At 40.7% G+C, this 15,484-nt stretch overlaps 1 protein-coding gene across 1 annotated transcript in view; it reads left to right on the plus strand.

Annotated features, from left to right (window-relative positions):
* The first annotated feature begins 15,139 nt into the window (after window positions 1-15,139).
* The window catches only part of TBCA (tubulin folding cofactor A), a 68,492-nt gene continuing 68,147 nt past the window's right edge, over window positions 15,140-15,484 (plus strand). Inside the window, exon 1 of the mRNA XM_010356678.2 lies at window positions 15,140-15,295. Coding sequence (XP_010354980.1) covers window positions 15,243-15,295 — 53 coding nt within the window. The 5' untranslated portion in view covers window positions 15,140-15,242. The remainder of the gene's footprint in view (window positions 15,296-15,484) is intronic.

Here is a 15,484-nt window from a genome sequence, read left to right on the forward strand (position 1 = left end):
ACAAAATGTCTATGGTTAGCATCTTAATGGTAAAATATAACTTCTGCATGTTAAAATAAAACACAGATGTCCGATATTACTATTCTTATTCAACACTACCTTGGGAGTTCTAGCCAGTATAATAAGGTAAGAAAAAGAAATAAAAGACATACAGACTAGAAAGGAGGAAATTGTCTCTATTTGCAGATGACATAATTATCTGTGCAGAAAATCTCAATGAATCTACCAAAAAGCTCCTAGAACTAATAAATGAGTTTGACAAGATCACAGAATACCAGACCAATACATAAAAATCAACTGAATTTTTATATATGGGCAATGAATAACTCAAAATGAAAGATTTTAATACAACGTTGCTTACCATAACACACACACAAAAAGGGAATACCTATAAATCTAACCAAATATGTGTAGGATATGTTGCTAAAAAATATAAAATACAGATGAAAGAAGCCAAAGAAGATCCAAATAAATGGAGATATATAGTATGTTCATGAATTGTAAGATTCAACACTGTTAATATGTCAGTTCTCCCCAAACCGATCTATAGATTTTATGCAATCCTAATCAAAATCCCAGCAGGAATTTTTGTAGATATCAATAAGCTGATTCTAAAATTTACATGTAAAGCCCAATAAGAATAGCCAATAAGAATTTCTTTATTGAAAAAGAATAAAGGGTTCAGACTACCTCATTTCAAGCTTACTATAAAGCCACACTAATCAAGGCAATGGGTTGATTAGCAAAGTCTGATGCAAGGCAAGCAAATTGCCGCCTACCTACGTATCTCCAAGTCAGGAAATTGAGACCATCTGGCTAACATGGTGAAACCCCGTCTCCACTAAAAATACAAAAAATTAGCTGGGTGAGGTGGCGGTCACCTGTAGTCCCAGCTACTCGGGAGGCTGAGGCAGGAGAATGGCGTGAACCCGGGAGGTGGAGCTTGCAGTGAGATCCTGCCACTGCACTCCAGCCTGGGCGACAGAGCAAGACTCCTTCTCAAAAAAAAAAAAAATATATATATATATATATACACGGATTTTTCACTGAGAAGGTGGTGCCCCTAACCCATGAGTTGTTCAAGGATCAACTGTACAGAAAAGTTTAAAGAATGCAGGGCATTGCCTAACTGCCTCAGGTCTTTCCACCTTGATCATCATACTCTTTTGGCCTCTTTAACCCCAAACCTACTTTCACCTTTATTTCTCTTCTTTCTCAACTCGATACTGCTCTCTCATTCTCTGTCAGTTCCTAGCTCTATATTAAATTCGTTTTCATTTTTATTCACCCTTTCCTGTCTTTGTGCCATTATATCCATTCCCAATTGGTTGCAAAAGGAAAAACAGAGGTAATGAAAATTTAAAGAACACAATGTGTCCAGCTTAAGCAATTTACAACTGCCCCTGGCAACTTGCCCCTTGTCTTGTTACTCTGAATATTCCTTTCAAATATTTCACAAAGTATTCAGACATCCGGCTCTTACTATTTTGTAACTGAGAAATGCATTATGTTCTAGAGAGACAATTTATCTTGAATGCTCTCCCCACTATTTTTTATTCCTGTTAGAACAGTTCAAACATAGTTGCTTCATTTGTGTGATAGTCAACCAAACCTCACCACCCATTTACAAAGCGGCTTTGTAAAGCATTGATTTTTTTTTCATCTTTTGTTGTGGGAGTTAACTCTTTTTTCTTTTTTTTTCTTTTTTTTTTTTGTGTATGGAAACAAAGGGTAACTATGTTGCCCAGGCTGGTCTCAAACTCCTGGGCTCAAGCAATCCTCCTGCTTTGGCCTCCCAAAGTGCTGGGATTACAGGAGTGAGCCACCATGTCCAGCCTGGAAGTTAACTTTTATAAAGCAAAGAAAACAAAATTCCACCTTGTGTAATAGCGTGTATGACTTAAATTATGTATCAGTCTGTACTTGCAGGCACAAATTATTTAATATAAGTTAAATAAAATTGCTTTCCAAGTGTTTATTCTCCAATGATTTGGTGAAGACTAATTCCCATTTTCTAAATAAAAAACTGCACATGCTGGTAAGTCCTTTTCTGTAATTTTATTGATTTTCGTCTTTGTTTTCCTTCTTTATGAGAAACTCTTAGCATTTTACCTCTTAGGAATTTTCCTACCTGAATTTTTGGCTGTGCTAAAATAAAAATATAGGCTGCATTGAGGCACTATTTTAAATATTGTTATAAATATTTTTTAAATATACAACGTGCCCTTCAGAGTGATGAAGGCTTACTTATATAGATTCTTCCTTATTTGAAAATAATAATGACTATCACTTATAAAATGCTACATGATAGAAATTATTCTTATTAGCATACCACTAGTCTTCCAGATGAAAATGAAAAGTTAATACCTTTTCCAAAGTTACACAGCTAGCATTTAAACCTGATAGGCACAAACACATGATTTACACAGAATATTTTAAATGTATTCATTTGAATAATCTATTACTATGACAAATTGCCAATAAATCAAACATGTGAGGATTCCTTTCCTTTACTGTTTGTAATAGAAGATCAACCTAGTAATATTCATATCTCTATTTATAACCCTGATATACAGATAAGCAGAGGCTTGTATTAGAATCATTTGGTAATTCCCTGGAAAAAAAATTTGCATCACAATATAATTTTTTTAAAGAGCATCAATTTTGGATAAACAACTTTTTTCTTTGACTACTTGAGTAAAGATAATAATAATAATGATAGTTATCATTTATTGGGCTTTTTTTTTTTTTTGAGACAGAGTCTGGCTCTGTCACCCAGGCTGGAGGGCAGTGGCGAGATCTCCCGGGTTCATGCCATTCTCCTGCCTCAGCCTCCCGAGTAGCTGGGACTACGAGTAGCTGGGACTACAGGCGCCGGCCACCATGCCTGGCTAATTTGTTTTTTGTATTTTTAGTAGAGACGGGGTTTATTTTTAGTAGAGACGTGTTAGCCAGGATGGTCTCGATCTTCTGACCTCGTGATCCACCCGCCTCAGCCTCTCAAAGTACTGGGATTACAGGCGTGAGCCACCGCACCTGGCCTATTGGGATTTTTAATGAGCCAGGTATTGGGCTAAATCCTTTATGTACATTGTTTATACACAACCACCACAACTCTGTGTAGAAGGTATTCTATCTGGGTCCCAAATACCTGCTTTTAATCATTTCAGGAGAGTCATGACCTGGCTGAATACCAAAGCACAAACACCAAAACAACTGAATAAAGAAAATGGGAATAAAGGTCAAATACACTGGCTCATGCCTGTAGTACCAGCACTTACAGAGGCTGAGGCAGGAGGTTTGCTTGAGGCTAGGAGTTTGAAACCAGCCTGGGCAACATAGTGAGATCCCATCTCTACAAATAAAATGTGTTTTTTTTTTGTTTTTTTTGTTTTTTTTTGTTTTTTTTTTTAATTAGCTGGGTGTGGTTGCATGAGCCTGTAGTCTTAGCTACTCAGGAGGCTGAGGTGGAAGGAATGCTTGAGTCTAGGAACTCAAGGCTGCAGTGAGCTATGCTCATGCCACTGCACTCCAGCCTGGGTGTCAGACAGAGACTCTGTCTCTTAAAAGAAAAAAAGAAAGCCATTAATTCCTAGTAACTTGGTGTCAAATAGACTCCCAGTTGTTGTACTGAACTCAGTCAATATCTTTATTCAATTCTATCACTCTGAGTTTTTTCTTTTTCTTTTTTTTTTTTTTTTTGAGACAGAGTCTTGCTTTGTCACCCAGACTGGAGGGTGGTGGTGCAAACATGGCTCACTGCAGCCTGGACCTCCTGGGCCCAAGCCATCCTCCCACCTCAGCCCTTCAAGTAGCTGGAACTACAGGTGCACACCTTCACGCCTGGCTAATTTTTGTTCTTTTTGTAGAGACGGGGTTTCTCCATCTTACTAGGGTGGTCTTGAACTTCCAATCTCAGGTGATCCACCTACCTCGACTTCCCAAAGTACTGAGATTACAGGTGTGAGCCACTGCACCTGGCCACTCTGATTTCTTAATGTAGCTAAAAATCCAAGGAAAATTTTTGTCTAGTTTTGTCTAGTTTAATCAGTTCTAAAGTTTCTAAATCATTTGGAGGCACATAACCCGTACGTTACAAGAATTCTTAAAATCTCACTTATAAGATTAAGTGGTGATCACACCCACACATACTTGTACAAAGAATATGGTAATAAAGAATGAGAAATAATTGTAGTAATAATGATAATAACAATACAATAATTAAATATTAGGATAGTAATATTGGAATTGGAAGTTGTGCAAGTTGAAATGAAATTTCTGTCCTCAATTAAGAAGTAATAACTTTATATTACCTTAAAATATTAGAGGAAAAGCCATTTTACAAAGACTTCCTTCCCTTTGGCAAACTATTCTCCAGAATCCTAATAAGCTTTCACAGAAGATTGCTTATTATTCTTATTTTATTTACTGTAAGGTTCTAAGCCAAGAAAAATTATATGGGTCTTAAGTAGTTTTCCATAACAAACAGAAAAGTGTTGGGAGATAATTGTTAAAAAAAAAAAAAAGAACAATTAACATTTAAAATTTATATCAGTGGATTTTTGTGAACCAGCATTTAAAGTTTTCTTTGAATAATCTAGAAATATGTTTTCCAAAAATCCTAATATTTTTTATTGCATTTCCTATTAATATAAAAAAGAATATGTAATAAAAATTGAGAATATTTCACACCTAAGAGACATATGTCCTATTGGAAGAAGTAAAAAGTCATAGACAGAATAAAAATAAAATAATCATAAAAATTTTGGTGAGAGTTTCAAATAGAACAACCGTAAATAGTGCATGATAAACAACTAAAAAGATTTTATCCATAATGTGCCATCCAAAAACACCTTTCAGGTCTCTCCTGATTGACCCTGAATGAAAATCTCACTTTAGGTGACAAAAAAAGGTTCATTAATGTTGCTCATGCATTTCCACATAAAAATGGAATGGAATCATTGACTACAGGTAGAAATGTGCAAAACTACTCAAGACAAATATGCTGCTTTGAGGCTACACATTCACACCACTTTGTCTGCCAGCTCGATTTGTGAATTGGGCACTCATGGATAAAGGATATGTGATCTGAAAAAATAGTGTGTGTCTTTTAAAAGTCAGTGTCATGTAATGTCATTTCTTTTGGCAAAATTTATGTTACACGGTATTAGAGCATGGGCTGAGCTAATATAACATGATGCATTAAAAACTGCACATAACGATTGCTATATGTGTCAGAACAATGAATTGTTATAGCAAATACCTGTTCAGTTGTAAATAAGGTCCTCTGTGAGTCACTGACAGAAAGATTATATTCTTTTGTTGCCGATGTATAATTCCTATTGTTTAAAATGTGCAGCTCTCTAAACCATACTTTGTGACTTGTAGCCATTTAAGTTGTGTATTTAATACATACATACATATAATGACATGGCAAATTACAGAAAGCCACAATTGGAGGTATTTTTGTTCTCAAAAGTGTTTTTTCTCCAAAGAAGAGACATACACATGGAGCTCTAATGGATTCTGTATCACGTAGAAAATCCCTTTGGTTGCAAGTAATGGAAATCTCACGATCAGTAGCTCAAACAAATAAGATTTGTTTTTCTCACACAAGGTGATTAGAGATAGGCAGCTGCAAGTTTGGTTCAACAGCTCAATGAATGTGAGCTGTTGTTGTTTAGAGATGTGAGGATTGGCATCTCTAAAATTGTTGTCTTTCTGTCATAAATGAAAGATGAATTTTTAAGCTCCACTTATTCCATCTATTTTCATGAAAGAAGTGGGAAAGGCAGCTCCTCCTGGTATTTGTCCCTTTCATCAACAAATCCAAAGCATTTCCAGCAGCCACCTACTTATTTCCACTTGTGCCCAATTGCCCAGAATTATGCACCTGGCTACATCTAGCTACAAGGAAAGTTGAGGAAGTTGACCCTGCAATGGAAGCAAGGAAGAAGAGTATTGGGAATGGCTACTGGGGTGAGCCAGTTAATACACTCTGCCATAGGTGCCAATAACAACTTATAAATAGTGTAGAGGCCGGGTGTGGTGGCTCACACCTGTAATCCCAGCACTTTGGGAGGCAGAGGCGGGCAGATCACCTGATTTTGGGAGTTTGAGACCAGCCTGACCAACATGGAGAAACCCTGTCTCTACTAAAAATACAAAATTAGCCAGGTATGGTGACACATGCCTGCAATCCCAGCTACTTGGAAGGCTGAGGCAGGAGAATCTCTTGAACTGGGGAGGCAGAAGTTGCAGAGAGCCGAGATCGCATCATTGCACTCCAGTCTGGGCAACAAGAGTGAAACGTTGTCTCAAAAATAATAAATAAATAAATAACTAGGGTAGAAAGCACGGAATAAGGAAGGTTTTAAAAAATAATAAGTCCATGTGGGAAAAAATATTTATTTTTGAGGCAGGGTCTCACTCTGTTGCTGAAGCTGGAGTGCAGTGGGGCAATCTCGGCTCACTGCAGCCTCCACCTCCTGGGCTTAAGTGATCCTCCCACTTCAGCCTCCTGAGTAGCTGTGATTATAGGCATGTACCACCACGCCCAGCTAATTTTTGTACTTTTTATAGAGATGGGGTTTTGCCAAGTTGCCCAGGCTGGTCTCAAACTCCTGGACTCAAGCCATCTGACTGCTGAGATTACAGGCATGAGCCACTGCACTGGGCCAGAAAAATATTTAATGTTAACTTCTACTGCACACCATGCACAAACATGAATTCTAGATGGAATGTAGATCTAAATGTGAAAGTTAAAATAATAAAAATCTCTTTAAAATAAAACATAGATCTTCCTGATCTTTGCTTATAGATGAATATTTCTTAAATAGGATATAAAAAGCACTAACTATAAAGACAAAAATGTAGTAGTTAGACTACTAAAACCTAAATCTAAAACTGAAAACTTCTGTTCATCGAACACACTAATCAAAGAGTGAAAGGGCAAGCCACAGAGTTGTATTAGTTCCAGTTTCTGGTTGTTGTAAACAATGCTCCCATGAACATACTTGTATATGTCTTTTGGTAAACATGTGTAAGCATTTGTGCTGGATACTTGGAGAATTTGTGGGTCATAGAGTATGCATATGCTCAGCTTCAGTGGACTCTACCACTGGTCAGCAGTAGCAGTAGCTAGATGAGCCTTCATAGAAGAGAGCCCATTCATAATCCCTGTATTAGTTATCTATTGCCACATAACAAATTACCCCAAAAGTTATCAGCTAAAAACAAGAAATATTTATTATCTCATAGTTTCTGTGGGTCAAGAATTTGGGTACTGTTAAGCTGGGTCCCTCTGCCTCAAGTTATCTCAAGAGATTGCAGTCAAGATGTAGTGTGGGGCTGTGGTCTCATCTGAAGGCTCAACTCGGAGGGATTCTCTTCTAAACTCAATCATGTTGTTGTTAGTAGGCCTTAGTTCCTCATCACGCGGGCCTCTTTACAGGACTGCCTCATGACATTGCAACTGGCTACCCCCAGCATGAGCAACCCAAGAAAAAATGAGAAACAGCACCCATGATGGAAGCCCTTTTACTAACCTGATATCAGAAGTGATAATTGTCACTTCTGCCATATTCTCTTTATCAAAATTGAGTTAATATGGAAAGGAGATTACACAAGGGCAGGAACGCCGGGAGGCAGGAATTCTTGATGGCCATCATACAGGCTGCCTACCACAGCTTGCACCCCTGCAGCTATGACTACTCTGTTCATAGACCAGCACTGAGGTAGCTGAGAAGACAGGCTGTTGACATCCATAGGACAAGCCATCCTGTCCACTTGGTTATTAAATGTCTCCACAGAGGTAGATATTCTTCAGTGAGTATTAACAGGAGACACAAAAATCACATACTTTATGTGCACTCCTGGCCTCTTCCCTAGATTTCTTTTTCTGTGATTGCAAGTTTTGTTTCTTTTAGATCTTTGATTTCTAAGTCTCTCCCGGTGCCCAGGAGCATTTCTGGAGTTGTACCTCAAAAAGTGAGCACTTCTCTACCACAGTGGGCATGGTCTATATGATTCTCCCCTCTTAGGATTTACTAGAATCTTCATAGGCAGTATCCTCACCCAACAGATACATCAGCATCATTAGATCTGCTGGGTCATGGCAAGTGAGCTTGCACTGAAGCCTAGACTGGAAGCAGAGTCCACTCTTGATCTGTGTCCCATTCAAAGCTGGCAGCATTCTGAATTACTCAATGAATGAGTTGGAATGGTATTTCCAAGTGCAGTTACTACCCTACTTGTTCAGAAAGTGATTCTGGGGCCAGGATTGAGGAATGGGTAGGTCAGAAAGAGAAAGGGAAAAGCCAATGCAAAGGTGGATTATTGAGTTTGCCCTTGCTACACATGACTGGTGCTTGATTCCATGGGATCACCTGAGGGCCTTACGGAATGTGTCTTAGAGCCATCTGCTGCCTGCAGAACTAAAGGGGAGTCACAGATCCATAGGCTCCTGTTCCCCTGTTCTCCTGTTTCCTGTGTCATGGGTGCACATGGCTTGGGCCTGAAGTAAGGCACTATCATGTTTTACCCATGCAAAGCCTGAAAGTGACTAGGTGCCACTGCAGGGGCTCCAGGAAGAGGCAGGACTGAAAGAGTTTGAAAAGATGTACAAGTGGAAGGGAAGGAAGGGGATCTTTCTAGGTCTCTCAGGCATCTAGAGGTAATTATCAGAGATATTTCACAAAAATATACTTTTATCAATGATATTAATACTTCCTTATTTAAGTAATCTCTCCAGGGGTGTGTTCTCCAGTTGGCTACTTGGTTTTATTGAATAGAAATAAAATATGACAGTAACTGTACATTGAGTCCTGGAGCACTGCAGAAGGCTCCTTGCATACAGGTTGCTTCATAGTTCCAGGAGGATAAAAACATGACCAGTCTATTGTTTTTGTCAAAATTAGAAATCTATCTCAGTTCCACCCTTGATTTTTATTATATGTACTGTGCATCTACTAGGCACTGGGCATTAAGCTTGATGCTGGGGATACCAAGATGAATGTAATGTGGTCTCTAATCTTGAGGAACTTGGAGTCTAGCGGGAAAGAATGATGTGAGGGGATGGCAAGAACTCTGAGTTCACAGCCCAGTAAGTGTATGGGGAAAACACCTCTCATTTGTAAGGTAGTCTTCAGTGTTCTTTAATAAAATACAGTTGACCCTTGTACAACATAGGTTTGAACTGTGCAGGTCCACTTATATATAGATTTTTTTCAATAACAGTAACACTGAGTATGCCTGCCTCTGCTGCTTTCTTTTCCACCCACTCCAACTTCTTTCACCTCTATCAACCCCTCTTCTTCCTCCTCCTCAGCTTACTCAACGTGAAGACACAAGGATGAAGACCTGTATGATGATGTATTTCCACTTAATGAATAGTAAATACATGTCTCTCTCTCTCTCCTTTTTTTTTTTTTTTTTTTTTTTTTTGAGACAGAGTCTTGGTCTGTCACCCAGGATGGAGTGCAGTGGCGTGATCTCAGCTCACTGCAACTTCCACCTTCCAAGTTCAAGTGATTTTCCTGCCTCAGCCTCCTGAATAGCTGGGATTCTACCCCACACCTGGCTAATTTTTGTATTTTTAGTAGAGATGGGGTTTTATCATGTTGGCCAGGCTGATCTCGAACTCCTGACCCTAAGTGATCTGCCCACCCCAGCCTCCCAAAGTGCTGGGGTACAGGTCTGAGGCACCGTGCCCGGCCCCTCATGATTTTCTTAATAACATTTTTTCCTCTAGCTTGCTTTATTGTAAGAATACAATACATCCTATATATGACATATAAATATGTGTTAATTGACTGTTTATGTTATTGGTAAGGCTTCCAATCAACAGTAGGCTATTAGTAGCTAGGATTTTGGTGAGTCCAAAGTTATATGTGATTTTTGACTGCACAGGGGGTTGGCACCTCTAACCACTGTGTTGTTCAAGGGTCAACTATAGTGCCTCAGCCTTCCAAGACTGGCAGAGCAAGAATTATCACTCCGAGAGGAGATGCTAGACTTTTCTTTTTCACTCAGTGCTGTTAATCTCTCAGATCTCTTCAACCCTAAATCTCAAAGGTGGATGGACTTATCCCTTGTAAAGATCTTCATAAACTCATTCCTGTAGTTCCCCTGAGGCCAGGCTGGAATATTTAAACAGTATTCAATTAGGTTTAAGGATAACAGAACAAAAGGGTGCTAGACAGTGAGAAATGCAGCTCAGTTCGTTTCCATTTCAAATGCTGGAGGGTATCTCCCTGCCTAGATTCTGCAGGCCTCCCTACAGTTAGTACTCTCCTGAACTGACCTGAAATGACCTTCCGTCAGCCTACCTCCTCAGAGTCCAGACCCAAAGGAGCAAAGCCCAGAGGAAGATAGCATGTGTGGGGAGGTGGGGATTCAGGTTGTCTTAGTAGTCATCTTGCTGCAATGGGAAGTCTCTGTGACATTTTATTTAATGGAAAACAAAAGGATTTTTCAAACAGTACTTATTTACGTTCAAGAAATATTTATTAACTGCTGTGCATAAGGCTTTGCTACATATTGGGATACAGTGGTGAATAAGTCAAACATGAGTCCTTTTCATACAAAATTATGAATCAGACATGAATTCAGCATATCATTAATGACAATTTGTACATTTTTATATTCATATGTATGTGAATTCTACTGTGCTGTCAGTTTCTTATTTGGGACCTCTTTCCAAAATGACTTATTCATTTAACAAACTTTATGTTGACAAAAAGAGTTAAACTCTGTAAAATATTTCAAGAGATTTATTCTGACCCAAATATGAGTGACCAATGGGCCGTGACATAGCCCTAGGAGATCCTGAGAACATGTGCCCAAGGTGACCAGGTACTGGTCCGAGGTACCTCGGTGGCCGAATGTGCTTGGTTTTACACATTCTAGGGAGACGTAAGACATCAGTCAATACATGTAAGATGTACATTGGTTCAGTCTAGAAAGGTGGGATGACTGGAAACGGGGGGTCATCCAGGACATAGGCAGATTCAAAGATTTTCTGACTGGCAATTGGTTGAGTTATTATCTAGAAATCAGGAATCAATAGAAAGGAATGTCTGGGTTATGATAATGGGTTGTGGACACCAAGGTTTTATCATTCAGATGAGGACTCCATGTAACAGGCCTAAGAGAGAATAGATTGCAAATACTTCCTTTTTTTTTTTTTTTGAGACAGAGTTTCACTCTTGTTGCCCAGGCTGGAGTGCAATGGTGTGATCTCAGCTCACCACAACCTCCGCCTCCTGGGTTCAACTGATTCTCCTGCCTCAGTCTCCCGAGTAGCTGGGATTACAGGCATGCACCACCACATCTGGCTAATTTTGTACTTTTAGTAGAGACAGGGTTTCACCATGTTGGTCAGTCTGGTCTCGAACACCCAACCTCAGGTGATCCACCTGCCTTGGCCTCCCAAAGTGCTGGGATTACAGGCGTGATTCACTGCACCCAGCCTGATTGCAAATATTTCTTATCAGACTTACAGAGTCTAATCTATTGGTCTTAAGGTCACTTGTTAATGGTCAGCTGTGCTTGAATTCCAAAAGAAAGGAGGGTATAAAGAGGCATGTCTGATTCCCCCTTCCTTTTATGGGCTGAACTAGTTTTTCAGGTTAACTTTGGAATGCCCTTGGCTGAGAGGAGGGGTCCATTCAGATAGCCCAGGGTAGGGTGGGGGTTTATAATTTTATTTTGGTTTACATTAATGTGGGGCTTAATAAGTACCAGCGCTATCCTAAGCACTTTACAATTATTAGCTCATTTAAGTTTTTCATCATCTACACGTTACAGATGAAGAAACTGGGGCATAGAGAGGTTAAGTAACTTGTCCAACATTACACAGTAAGATGCAGAGCTGGGATTTGACCCCAGCCAGTCTAGTCCCACGGTTCACATTCTTAACCACTACCATAAACTCCTGAAATCTGAAACAAGTCTTTCTGATTTTTATCCTTAAAGGTGAGGCCAAACTCCTTAATCTTAACCCATAGACTCAAGAATACAATATAGAATGGTCGTCCCCTGGTATCTGTGGGGTATTGGTTACAGAACCGCTATGGATGTCAAAATTCATGCTTGAGTTCATACTGAAGTTCCCCAGCTGGCCCTAAGAAACCCACAGAAAAGTGGGCCTTGCCTATACGTGGGTTTCTGCATCCTGGGAATACTGTATTTTCCATCCATGTCTGGTTGTGGATGCAAAATCTGCCAATATGGAGGGCTGACTGCATTTATTGAGAAAACTCCTCTTCTAAGTGGGCCTGTTGCCAGAAAGTGGTCCCCATCCAGACCCCAGGAGCAGGTTCTTGTATCTCATGCAAGAAAGAATTTGGGGCAAGTCCACAAAGTGAAAGGAAGTTTATTTAGAAAGTAAAGAAATAAAAGAATGGCTACTGCATAGAGCAGTGGCATGGGCTGCTTGACTGAGTATACTTACAGTTGTTTCTTGATTATATGCCAAACAAGGGGTGGATTATTCACGGACTTTCCAGGAAAGGGGTGGAGAGTTCCTGGGATTGAGGGTTCCTTTCCTTTTTAGACCATATAGGGTAACTTCCAGGTGTTGCCATGGTATTTGTAAACAGTCAGGGTGCTGGTGGGAGTTTATTTTAATATGCTAATACTTTATAATTAGCATATAATGAATAGTGAGGACAACCAGAAGACACTTTTGTCACCATCTTGGTTTTGGTGGGTTTTGGCCAGCTTCTTTACAGCATCCTGTTTTATCAGCAGGGTCTTTGTGACCTGTGTCTTGTGAAACAAGTCCTGCCAACTTCCCATCTTATCCTGTGACTAAGAATGCCTAACCTCCTGGGAACAGAGCCCAGCAGATCTTAGCCTCATATTACCCAGCCCCTATTCAAGATGGAGTTGCTTTGGTTCAAACACCTCTGACATGCCTGCACAATTCAAAAATGTTGTTCAAGGGTCAACTGTACACACAGACATAGATAAACTCACAAAGTGTCCTCCAGAGCCTGGGAATGGGCCCGGATACACACAACAGCAGTAGCAACAGAGGTCTTTTGGCTGCTGACATTCACTGATTATTGATTCATAGTAAAGGCACAGATACAAATTAAATTAAATTACAATTAAAACAAAGAGAAGGGGGCAAAAGGAGGGAGGCAGAGTTGGGGATTGGGGGAAAATAGCAGGTATTTGTATTGGGAAACTTAGTTTGAGAGAAACTCCTGCAAATTAGCACCAAACTGAGCTCTGAGCTTCTTGAAACCAAAGCAAAAAAGGAAAACATGACGAGTTACATGGTTTTTTGCTACCTAATCAAAGACCATAACAGTAGCAAAAGCCCTAGCTTCACCATCTTTTGGTTTGTGGCTTGTAGCTGCTGTTTTTGTGTGTGTATATGTGCATGTCATTTTGCTTTGGTAAGTTTGCTATTGTGTTTTATCTACCCCTCCCTTCAGTATTTCACAGCGCTGCTGTGTCACTTGGAATTGCACTTCAGTATACCAGCCAGCAGAATAAAAATATTTATTGAATTTTGTGCCTACGGTGTACAAAACACAGGTGGAGGAGGTTGGGGAAGGAAGATTTATGGAAGACAAGATTCTTGCCTCTAAAGATGTTTATAATCCAGGATTTATAACTAGGAAGCTAAACAAAACCCTTGTGAAGGACCCAAACAATAATTTTAAACAGAAATATACTAAAAATAATGATGACTACTGGGTGACTCCAAAGCATCCAGGGAAGACCAAACAGGTGGGGTGAGTCATGGTAGACTTTGCCCAGTTTTGATCCTGGATTTAAAGTAAGGGCCTTGGGCTGGCAGGATAGAAAGGGATTCCAGGACCAGTCATGAAAGTGAAAATGAGTAAGTCAGGCGTAGGGAAGGAAAAGGACAGTCATATGGGTGTCCTTGAAGGATGGTACCAAGAAATTTTAAAAGGGGGCTGGGCTCGGTGGCTCGCGACTGTAATCCCAGCACTTTGGGAGGGTGAGGTGGGCCTCACTTGAGGTCAGGAGTTCTAGCCAGTCTGGCCAACATGGTGAAACCCTGTCTCTACTAAAAATGCAAAAGAAAAAAAAATTATCTAGGCATAGTGGAATGCGCCTGTAATTCCAGCTACTCTGGGGGCTGAGGCAGGGGCATCGCTTGAACCCTGCAGGCGGAGGTTGCAGTGAGCCGAGATCAAGCCACTGCACGACAGAGTGAGAATCTGTCTCAAAAAAAAAAAAAAAAAAAAAAAAAAAAAAAAAAAAAAAAAAAAAAGAAAAGAAAAGAAAAGAAAAAGAAAAAGAAAAGAAAAGCAATTGTAAAAAGGGCGATTTTGTCCTGTATTCCTCAGGAGACTCTCTCGGGAAGGGACTGCTAGAGCTCACTGGAGATGTGCCTCATTTTATGCAACAAATATATTTTTGAACATTTAAAATAGTCAAATGTCGTTCAGCATCTACCATGCGTCAGACAATGAGCTAGGTGTTTTAACCCTTACACCTAATCTGTAAAATGGGCATTATTATTTCCATTTTGCAGACTGATCAGCTACGAGGCTAAACAGCATACGTATCAGTGTTGTCTAGCTATTAAAGGGTGGAACCCCGAATGTAAGCCAGTTGGTCTGATCAGGAAGCCCAAGCTTTTGTGTGCCACACACATTCTTGTACGTTAAATATTTAGGATACACTAGAGATGATTATTTGAAGAAGTTTTATTAGTTATTTCCTTTGAAAGGCACATTATCTACAAACCTTCTTGCAGGGATTTGAGTAAAAGGGCAAGAATTTTCTTGACTGCATGCATGATGGAAGTTTATTTCATTACACATGCATCACTTCGCCCCATTTGACACCAGAAAATGGCATCGAAAATACCCTTAATACATTTTTTAGTCACTCCGTCCATTAAGCAGATAATCCCGCAAAGCAACGTCCCAGAGAGACATTAGTTTCCCCAAAGGCCCAGGCTATGGAGACCGGGATAGTGTAACTTACGCCTGAACTAAAAAGGAGGGCAGTACGAGAGACGGGAGGGAACGTTCCACCAGGGGTTAGAGGGCGCGGGCAGCGGACGGCGGGTGCGGGGTACCACCCTCCTGGAAAAAACCCGCCCCGCGGGGCGTGGCGGGGACGCCGGGCCGCGCAGCCTGCGCATGCGCCGGGGTGCCGGCCATGCCCATATAGCCACCGCCTCTGCGCGTTGCCCTCCACGGTTACCCCGGCTCTTCGCCCCTCCTTCTCGTGGCGCTCGAGGGACCATGGCCGAACCTCGCGTGAGACAGATCAAGATCAAGACCGGCGTAGTGAAGCGGTAAGGAACCGGGAGCGACGCCCTGCACCTCCTCTTCGTCGCCTCGTGGCGGCCTGCTAGGCTGAGCGGAGCGCAGGCCCGAGGCGGCCTCCGAACTCCAGGCCGCGCCCGAGCCCGCCGGCCTCGCACGCCGCTTCCCGTCCCTCTCCGTTCACTAGCTGCTCGGATTTGCGGCGAGAGTCGGCGATG

The sequence above is a fragment of the Rhinopithecus roxellana genome, chromosome 3, assembly GCF_007565055.1.
Source record: "Rhinopithecus roxellana isolate Shanxi Qingling chromosome 3, ASM756505v1, whole genome shotgun sequence".
Classification (NCBI taxonomy): domain Eukaryota; kingdom Metazoa; phylum Chordata; class Mammalia; order Primates; family Cercopithecidae; genus Rhinopithecus; species Rhinopithecus roxellana.